The sequence below is a fragment of the Echiichthys vipera genome (genome assembly GCF_963691815.1).
Source record: "Echiichthys vipera genome assembly, chromosome: 12".
Classification (NCBI taxonomy): domain Eukaryota; kingdom Metazoa; phylum Chordata; class Actinopteri; order Perciformes; family Trachinidae; genus Echiichthys; species Echiichthys vipera.
In genome coordinates this window covers 15,202,154-15,212,387 of record NC_139837.1, presented here as the reverse complement: position 1 = coordinate 15,212,387, position 10,234 = coordinate 15,202,154, and the positions used below count along the sequence as shown (strand labels likewise).

Sequence of the window (10,234 nt, the reverse complement as noted above, 5' to 3'; positions counted from 1 at the left end):
GTCATACGCTTGTTAAAGTTATAAAAATCCTTGTGAATAAGATAACTGCAGTGGCGGTTACCTGTGTTAAAACATACGGGCCGGGTACAGACAGGTCAGCTTTCTCCCTTTGAGCGAGATGAACCGTCTGCTGAGGTGACCCAGAGGGCAGCCAGCAGAGGGACACAAGTTTCTGGGATGAATGTGAATAGAAACAGACACAAGAGCAGTCTCACACAATCCTTTTTAGATGAGTGATGGCCCCTGCAAGACTACACCAAGTGACCAGCATCTTTTCCCCCATTTAAGTGACTCGACCCTCTCCTCCTCCCCCCGCTGCACTACCACCTCATTCAACTCCAATCTAGGTAGGATTTCCTTTCACCATTTAGGAAGTGCATTGTCCTGCCTCTGGGAGTGATGTGACAGGAGCCTGTGATTGCCCAGGAAAGAAGGGGAGCATTGTATCAGATGAGCTCTTGTTTTGTTGTAAGCATTACGGACGGGGATGAGCTTCGGCTCCAGACAGGTGAGGGGTGAGTGCGCTGAATAGCTTTGTGTGTTCAAAGTAGTAATTCTACACACAACTAACTTCTTTTTTTTAAGGCTTCAAACATCCATGTTACTTCCATATCCTTTAATGAAGATTTAAATCCAAATGACAAGCTTCAAAACATCATGACGGCAAAGCAAAGACTGACCTCTAGTGTTTCGTAATGAAACTTCAAAGTCAAACCAGTAAATCATTTTTATTAACTTTTTTACAGTATAATAAGAACATTGATAAGGACAAACAACATACTACAAAAGAAAAGAGTCTGGACTTTAAAATATACAGCATTTACAAATGAGCTCAACCCTTCTGTACTCTGGTGATGAGCTCATCGCAGAGTTTGGTGAGCTCCTCAGCCTCCTTCTCCTGTGTGATTAAAGATGAAAGGGAAATTAGAAAACCATGACAATGTTTTATATTCTATCTTCAAGACCTCAGCAAATTAGAGATGAAACGTATGAAAAGTACTGATACACACTTTTACAGTGAAAACTACAATCAAAATTAGCAGCACTTTGTTTGCATGAACATTAAAATAATAACGCAGCCTTTCACAGCGATCCTTTCTGCAGCCAGGGCAACCATCTTTGATCCTTAGCGCTCTTAGAAAACTAAAACACGACCACACTCTTCAAATCTCCTGGGCTCTGTCGCACCCACGTTGCATACTACTTTTGTTGATGCTCGACGGTATTTACTATGACTCAACATGTGGTAATCTCACACGGCTTAAATTATAATAAACAGTGTTTATACACTTTTTCCAAGGTCAAATTCAAGGTTTTCCAGCCCCTTACAGCTGTGGTAAATTACACATTTCTACAAATACATACATATTGAAAATGATTATTTAAAAAAAAAAAAAAAATTAAAAAGAGATGGTATTACGCTATAAATAACTAAAATTGTGTCCCGTAAAAGAAGGATAAGAAATTAAGTCTATTCTATAGCTATTTGTTGTGAAGGAAATGCGGACACAGTTTCAAGCAGTTTCAAACACTTTATCCAAAATTCAACTTTTCAAACACAACACTTTGAGCATTTTCAAAGATTTTAAGCATCTGTACGAACCCTAAATAAAAATGTAAAATGCCTGTACTAACTGTCAAAAATCGTACCACGGTTTATCATAAAACCGGGAACCGTTTTATCACAACTGAAAGTCCACTCCATCCAATTGACATTGTCACTCACCTTCTGGTCCAGGCTCTTCTCCAGTGACTGTACCTTCAGCTGCTCCCGCCGCAGCTGGGCTTGAAGTGCAGATACCTCAGACTTGTTTTTGGACCGCACCTCAGCAATCTCTTCATTTGCGCTGAAGTTTAACAATGAAAATGTAAGTCAGACAATGGGACTCTTGCAGTTGACACTACCAACACAGTACAGTCGTTTCTTACTGGGATATTTTCTCCTCGGCGTGGGCTTTAAGGGTTTGGTAGCGCTGCTCCTCCTTTTTGATCCTTGTCAGGTAGTCCTGAGCACAGGCTTTCAGAGTGTTTTCATTCTGGGGAAGAGGGCAAAGACAACAATTTATCAATCACATTACTTTTATTAAGCCTGTAATACATATGTAATGTATTTGTGGTTTATAAAAAGGCCAAATGTTTATGTTTTTTAACCTTTTTGTAGCCTTCGACAACCTCCTTGTACTTCTCCAGCCTCTTGAAAAGGTCGGAGAACGATCTCTCCATGGTGTTCATTTCACTGGACACTTGCGCTTTCTCCACCAGAGCATTGGTGAGCGCCGCCTGGGCCTCCTCCCGCTCCTTCTCTTGATCAGCTGAATACAATTAAAGAAATCATGTTCATACAACATTTAAATATAAACTCCATATACACATAAAAAAAACAATAAAATACTGAGGTGTACATCATTTATGTGAACTCACCAATCATTTTTGCAATCACGAGGTCATATTCTGCAATGATTTTCCTGTGTGGGAAACAACAGTTGTTAAATGAATTGAACTGTTGAATTTCAAATGAAAAAACAAAACTAAATGTATACAAAGCACAGCTTACCTCATCTCTTGACCATCATCAAGTATCTTCTTGCACTTTGCACTCCATTGCTCCTCTTGTTGCTTTGCCTATTTGAGAAAATACACACCAAGTTATGTTTTGATACTAAGGGCCTTTTTCAAACTACTAAGCCGGAGGCAACTTGTTCTGCTTTCAATGTAAGGTTGTACAATTGTTTGATTGCGTTTTGTGATCTGAAATTTGTATAAAACAACAATTTCCTTAAATTGAGAATGGTCTTTGAGTAGTTAAACTTGGGGCCCATCAACGACATTTCTGATTATTACAACCGTTACTGAACTGAATACTGTGCCTAATGCGATCCCTGTGTTTAAAAAAGGACTATTCCTCTTAAATGCAATATTGATCTGAGATTAAAATAATGGAAGAAGAATAAATAATCAATTCAGCTGACACCCTGGGTACTAAACAATCATTGACCTATGCCGGTTAAAACATATTTCTTTGATATTACATACTTGTGTTTAATTCAGAATGCACCCCGGTTGAATCAGATTACTCAAAACTGCTCCAGGGATGATTTGGAAAACCACTGAAACCATGCTGTCAACGAGGTCTAGTGTTGTTTTTTTAGTATGTACAAAAGGTTCTGTATTTGCCGAGACCAAGCGACTTCGAATGAAAAAACCTCTTTCACTGCTGTTATTTGTCAAATAACACAAAAATGGGCAGGACATACTTCTGCCTGGACCCTGGCGATGACTGCATCCATGTCTGTCTGACTGTACTTCAGCACTTCGATAATGGCATCCTCTGTGTTTTGTGCCTGATGGAAAGGAGGGACGAGGTCCGCAAGGATCGGAGGAACCTAGAGGACGGGTCCAGTGTGAATAAATCAAGTTAGGAGAAGCACTGAATGTTGTTTACAAAACATCCACTAATTTTAGTAAATGTTACCAGGCACGGTTAATGGTGGCATTTGCAGAGCGACTTACTGGTGCTGTAGCATCAAACAGTTTGAAATCATCCTTTTGTGATCCATTTGCAGTTTCTTCGGCCATCTGTGGAGCTTCGAGCCTGAGTTTAGGGAGAGAGGGGAAACTTCACTCGTAAAGTGGTCAAAGTGGTTACATAAGACAAATCTCATTTTGTTGAACAGGATGTCCAAAGCGGAACAAATTCAACTCCAACATCCAGTGACAGCGGCAATCAGAGTGAATGAAAACGGCATAATGTCATACCGTGAAACAAAGGCAGCGGGGAGAGGGACGTGGATCTGAGCGGGCAGTCCTGCAGATTTTTTGGGACTCTCTCTCAGGAGGGGGTCAAATTTAAGGTACAATGATTGTTTCCTCAATGCAGATTCCTTGAACTGTAAAAAAAAAAGAAACATTTAAACATGTTTTAGGTCATGCACTGAAAATCAAAGAACATTTAACATAAGTGAAGTAAATACTTACACTGCCGGACCCAAACTGTTCAAGGTAATCGATCTGTCCATCTAAGTCATTGGCCATGACTACAGATAAAAATCATAGGTTAACTTCAAAAAAACCTTTCCCTTTTATGATGCTGCACAAATATTACAGAACGAAGCATTTCTTAAATAGGAAAATAATTAAACATCTTTGTTATCACACACTCCAAACTGGGTTAAAAACTCTAGGTTAAAGCAACAGAAAGATTTAGGGATAATTATAGCAGAAACTTAACAGCGTCCAACATTTACTTACACATTGATCCGGGGACAAACTTGTCATTGAATTCTGACATGGCGGGCTGTGACTTCTGCTCAGGTTGACACAGTTCAGGAAGACAGTCCACGGGTCGTTCAGCTTCAGGTGGAAGTCCCACGTCATGGTCAGAAGCAGCCTTGTCGTCAGGGTTCTGTCATTCCACAATAACAAAAAGTATTTTTGTGAATAAAAAAATAAAAAATACATACAACCACGGGAGAGTTAAGGGAAAATGGATTAGGATTGCATCAAACTGCATTACTTCTCTCATTGCTCCGGGGCTGGGCTCTGCAGGTGGGACGCTCTCTTTGGCACTACTGAGGGCAGAAGCATTCAAGCGTACAATGAAATTAGTTTGGTGTTGCAGGCAAGTGAAGATATATAAAAAAAAAATCAATTTAAAAAAGGTAAACATACCACGCTGATGATGCAGCTTCCTTGTCCACAGGCTCGTCTGGTTGAATGGAAGCTTCCATGAGCGCAGGGACAGATTTGATGCTACACTGTGGAGAGTTGTTCATGCTTGCTTTTGTGCCAAAGGGGTTGAAGTTTGGGTCATCAAACTTGTCAAAATCCAACCGGTAAGACCCTTTGGGAGCTGAAACATCAGCGACATCACCGGCAGCAGGCTCCACTTGAGTTTCTTTTGGGGGTTTGACGTCACACGGTGGCTTCCCTTCTTTAGGTTTCAGACCAGGCGGCCTTTTTCCAAATTTCTTGGGTGGCGGTTTCCGCTTCACCTCGGTGCCATCATCAAAATTAAACTCAAGTTTGACTGGTCCTTCCCTTACTAGGTCATCGGCTGTCCGGGACGTAGATTCAGCAGCTGAGGTTTTGGCCGGATTAGCTGTGATCGGGGCAACTGTAGCTATGGGTTTCATCTCCGGCTGAACAGGCACCTCTTGAGCCACGTCAACATCATTTGTGGGTTTATCTTCCCTTCTCTCGATCTCCTCGACAGGTGGTTTAATGTCTGGCACCTTTCTCCCAAGGTCAGGGGAATTTGGGATTTTAGAGCCACCAGTTTGGAAAGGGTTAACTGCATCAAGGTTGTCAAAATCCAAGGAGTAAGAACCTGTCGCTGGCAGTGGAGCGTCTTCCAAAAAACTGCCTGACACTTTGTCTTCGTCGCCATTTGGAGAAATTTCAGCAGGTTTCTTTTCATCGGGCGTGGCAGTGCATGAATCTTGTTCCTCGACCGCCGCGACCTTTGCTACTGTGACCACACTGCTCTCTGTGGAGCTGATGTTGGCGGAGACGTCGGCCAGTGAGTTTTCCACAGATGGGGTGAAAGGGAGTGTCTCGTCTAGTGCAGATTCTGTTTGAGTGGGCTTCTCCGAGATGCTCTCTGGTTCTGTGCGTTGAGACTCTGTAGGAGGGTTTTCAGCAGCAGGCCTCGCAGGAGAGCAGGCCATCTTATTAGACCCCTGAAATGGATTCATTGCTTCAAGGTTGTCAAAATCAAACTGATAGCCTCCTTTGCTCTGTATCGGCATGTTATCGTCAGGGTAAGATGACACTTCTGTGGAAAGTTAAAGAAGTTTATCATCATTTTTCCACATTCATGGACATTCAAGGACAAAAAAAAAATCGATCTGCAATGTTTGATGAATTACCTTGTTTGGGCTCATCCGGCTGCTCAGTGGCCTCTTGTGGTAAAGTACTACAAAAACAAAACAGACTCTGTTACTTTATATTGATCATTAAATTCCAGGCATATAGCAGTATGAGAAATTTGACTTACTTTATTTTATCCAAATTTAAGGACTCCAATGCTTTTGTACACTCATCCACACTTGCCATCCTGGCAGACTTGGTGGGAGATACAATTCTTTTAGTCAGAGGGTCTCTTCTTGGAGTCTGGAAACAAACCTACACACAAGTAATTTTATCAGTATTGTAAATGTTACCCGGATACTAAATTATACAAAAAAAAAAATTAAAATCCAGTCCTTTCACTATAGTTATACGTAACACAAGTTAGTAAAGTTTGCAAACGTGTGTTAGAAGTGGGAGTAGAAGTGTCTGAAACGGTCCATTTTGTAGCCTGTCCAGCGACACAAGTGTAAACGTTTTGGGTAAATTACAGTCCGTTGTGTAGAGCTATGCTGCAAATGTATTCGGCAGGGTCAAATTTAAAATGATCTTAGAATCAAATGTAAAAAAAACAAACAGGTGTCTACACACAAAAGGAAAACTGGTTCTGTACCTTCGCTGACTTTGGCACAGTCTTGCTGGGCAGGTTCTCTGTCTGACGCAGGATGGAGGTCCTCCCAGTTGGCTGATCCAGGGCAAAAATGTCGTTAATTGAGCTGTTCTTCTTTCCTCCAGGGTGGACCCCACGATTCTCATCATTCACATCAACAGAACTCATCCTGTAAAAGACAAACTGTACGTTACAGGGCTGGAACAGTCTGACGGCACACTGAGGGGAGGCGTCATCCTGAAAGCTGCACCCAGTTGATAAGACACTTTTGGTCGCTCTGTTGGTGAACACGGTTGTTTGCGTTAAATGTCTTAAACTTTTATTGGTATAATACACTCCTTCATAAAAAGGTGGAAAAATGAAAGAGGAAAAAACTGAACCATGATCCCTGAAGCTTGAAAAATTTACCAGTTACAAAGCTGTTGAAGGCAATGATGCTGCGTGCTAAGCAGATCTGTTTGCCTATATCAGTGTATTGCTGATATATGTTGGTATCAGGCGAGTGTACATGTCGGCCAATAAAGTAAAATGAAAAACAGAATATATAGTAATGCCAAAATGTTTGAGGTAGAAACATCGCTGTCGTTACAAGGTTTGTCCACCAGAGAGCACTAGGTTCACTTTAAATGTAAAAGTCATGTTCAGTACATTGAATTCAAAATTACCATCTGCCAAAACAACATTATTTATTTTTCATATCCATATCATTATCAATACAAAAGATGTATCAGCTTTGATAATCTATTAATGTTCAAGCTAAAGAAGCCAGAAGTACAAACTTGCCTAAAGTTAAAGTGGTTTAATAGAAAAGATAAAATGCAAAGGTGAATGTGCACCTGATCTGTCTGCCCTGATGAGACTTTGAGACAAAGTTGCTTTTCAGCGTGTACAAAATAAAGTATAGGATGGGGTGGATTCATCTGAACCGTACATTGATTGACTGTAAAATCTGGAATAAGGGATGAAAATGAAATGTTTGTTTATATAGTCATTATGAAACACTCACTATAAGCATCAGTGTAAATTAAAACAGTGAATAAGGATAGAAAAGGCTTAAGCAGGGCCGAGACAAAAAGACCAATATATAAGTAAAGAAACTATCCTTTTGGTTTGTAAACACTAACCAAAACCAAAATACATTTATGTAAAAATTATACTTTTATAAACAAGTTAAAGGTTGTGTTTATTCATGACTGTGTTCAAATGTGTGTATATTTTATGGTTTTGTATTTACATTTTGACAATTTTAATCTTTTTGACAAGTGAATGTACATTTAATTAAACAAGAAAAGTATGTCATGCACGGGAGCAAGTATGCACAATGCGCACGCGTCATGAACGTTAGTGAATCCCATCTTTGTCTCATTCGTGTCTTGTCAGCGTTTACATCCATCCGTTACTTTAATAACTGACACTTAACGTTAACGTCCAACACTGAATGCAGGTTAATTCAGCTGACGTTAAACTAATCAACGTGGACAAGATTAAAAATTAACAACTGACGGTAATTATACTCGATTTAGTTTGCTAACGGTCACCTACCGTCATCTAAACATCTGTCATAAATGCAACTAACGTTACAAAATTGGACACCTAACTTTAATTAACGTTTTTACTAACAGGCCGTAGCGAGTTTAGTATTGACACCGACGTTACACTGACAACAAAGTGTGATAATATGTTTACATGAACATTTACATGTCAAATTAGTAAAAAAAAATAAAGTGACGTTGATGAGAGAAAGCAGTAAGAACAGTTGGGCGACGCTCATGGTGGTTTACATTAAACATGGATATTAAGACTTTACGTTTTATTTTGGAGCTGTTAACGCATGTAATTATTGTGAAGGACTGAAGTATGGTCCTGGATGTTTTGACAGCATTGATGTTAATGTGGACGACCAGCAGCTCCCGGTGTTTACGACTAGGGCCGAGAGGAGCACACGGCTATTTCACCGGTGTTAGCATCCTTTTGAGGACTCTTGTTAACATATAGATAAATTAGGCCGTTAAAACGATATTTGGTTACAAAGATAACAAGTTAGACTCTAGTTTAACACCATTAAATCAACTAAAAACATTACACCATTATTTATATTCGTAGGTTCAAAAGAAAGTTTGATAGAATTTACCCAAAAACTGTCCAACTGGTGACACAGTTCCGTTAGCTCAAAGCTAAGCTAACTGTTAACGTTACTTACCCACAGTTAACGTTAAGACAAAAACCTAGGATCACGTTTTATCAACAGAGCAAGGCGTAAGCTGCTATATTATCATCATATGTTCACCACCTACCTTAAAAAACCGTTGCACCGAAATCACAGCGTCTTTGGTGAGATGGCTGAGCTGCAGGGTGACCCAGGGTGACTGTTGTGTGCATTTGAAAACCCCTCGCCTTCTCTGCGCGACAACCGTTTGGAATTTAAAAGTCTTGAAACGAACCCAAACGGACCAATGAAATCGCCGGAAACGTTCAAAGGAAACGCGCTTCCTGGTTCAGCAGCCAATCGCGTTAAAGAGCGGAAGTGATCTAATTTACGGCTGTGCCAACGTCAGAGATGCATGTGGTTATATGGTTATCATTAACTTTCAACAGACACAGGGTTTTTGTAAGATTGAAGAAGAAACTATTATGCATTTATTCTGGGAGTATCATCAGTATACTTTGGAGTTTCTGGGGAAAAAATGGAGAGCCTTTTTAACTTTCAGCACAATTATTTCATTAAAATGGAAGCAAAATATGTCTTCAACTGTCCTCAAAGCAATTTCAGTCACCTGCTATGAAAACAAAAACAAAACAACATAGTGGATTGTCAACTTACTAATTCTACAGGGAAAATATCATATACATAAAACTAAATCCTGCAAATCTCGGCCAAACTTTAATCCCTTCAATATTGGATTTCATAATTATTTTGAGTCTATCCAAATTATTAATAAGAAATGTAATTTTACTGCTTATATATTTCAATACTTCTATTAAAGAAATGTAACAATGAATTTTATTCAAATTACATTCAGTGAACTCGTCTGCCATTATAACTTGTCCTGTGTGTGTGTGTGTGTATATATATATATATATATATATATATATATATATATATATATATATATATATATATATATATATATGTTTTATTAATTTAATTTCATTTTTATAGTTTATTTCTTTTATTAGACCTATTTATTTATTTATTGAATTTATTCACTTATGATTTTGTCACTTCTATATTTCTTACATTATTTATCTACTATATATTATGGATTTAAATGTATTGATAAGGTTTGTCCTTATATCATTTCTATGTGTTCTTTGTCTTTTCTTGGAATGTCTGTTGCTTTGTTTTTGTTCCTTTGTAAATTGTTCATACCATTTGATGATAAATAAAGTTTAAAAAAAGATAAATGTGGTTAACTCTAACTTAATTTATTTTACTGGTAAATATGTTCATTCAAAAGCAAAGATTTGTAGTTTCTCAACATTTATTCCTTCTTCTTTTAGTGGAAATTAAGTCACTTCTTAAATTTCGTTCCCTGATAGATAAATGCAACAGATGTATACTGTTGTGTTGTGTATGTATTCATGTCTTATGTATATGTGATATATTCTGTTCTCTGAAATTGTATTGTGTATTTGTATGTCACACTATGGTTGTAATTTATTTCATTCATTTATAAATGATAAAAAACAAAAAAAATCACAACTTTTCCCCACACAATAATATAATTTGGGTCCGGAAATGTGTACATACCCAAGAACTGTGGCAATATTATTTTT

At 38.6% G+C, this 10,234-nt stretch overlaps 1 protein-coding gene across 2 annotated transcripts; it reads right to left on the bottom strand.

The window, feature by feature from the left end:
• Positions 1-712: 712 nt before the first annotated feature.
• Positions 713-8,845, bottom strand: tacc3 (transforming, acidic coiled-coil containing protein 3). Of its 2 annotated transcripts, none has more exons than XM_083924868.1 (17): positions 8,752-8,845; positions 6,461-6,626; positions 5,996-6,123; positions 5,868-5,914; positions 4,669-5,773; positions 4,514-4,568; positions 4,249-4,402; positions 3,976-4,034; positions 3,757-3,887; positions 3,511-3,592; positions 3,255-3,383; positions 2,555-2,622; positions 2,422-2,465; positions 2,152-2,312; positions 1,930-2,036; positions 1,727-1,847; positions 713-898 (listed from the first exon to the last, which is right to left on the bottom strand). In XM_083924868.1, exons 2-17 carry the CDS (start codon positions 6,623-6,625, stop codon positions 833-835), a joined length of 2,622 nt encoding a protein of 873 aa, XP_083780994.1. In that variant the 5' UTR covers position 6,626; positions 8,752-8,845; the 3' UTR covers positions 713-832. The 2 variants fall into 2 exon arrangements, with proteins under 2 accessions (XP_083780994.1, XP_083780995.1); XM_083924869.1 differs by having other exon boundaries at positions 4,514-4,565.
• Between the last annotated feature and the right edge of the window lie 1,389 nt (positions 8,846-10,234).

Bases quoted from the DNA above. Each gene is read 5' to 3' on its own strand.
- tacc3 (XM_083924868.1), bottom strand. From the start codon at position 6,625: ATGAGTTCTGTTGATGTGAATGATGAGAATCGTGGGGTCCACCCTGGA. The intron at 5,915-5,995 runs GTAAGTCAAATT...TTGTTTTTGTAG, and splicing joins TTAAATTTGGATAAAATAAA to TACTTTACCACAAGAGGCCA. The intron at 2,313-2,421 runs GTGAGTTCACAT...AATTGTATTCAG, and splicing joins CGTGATTGCAAAAATGATTG to CTGATCAAGAGAAGGAGCGG.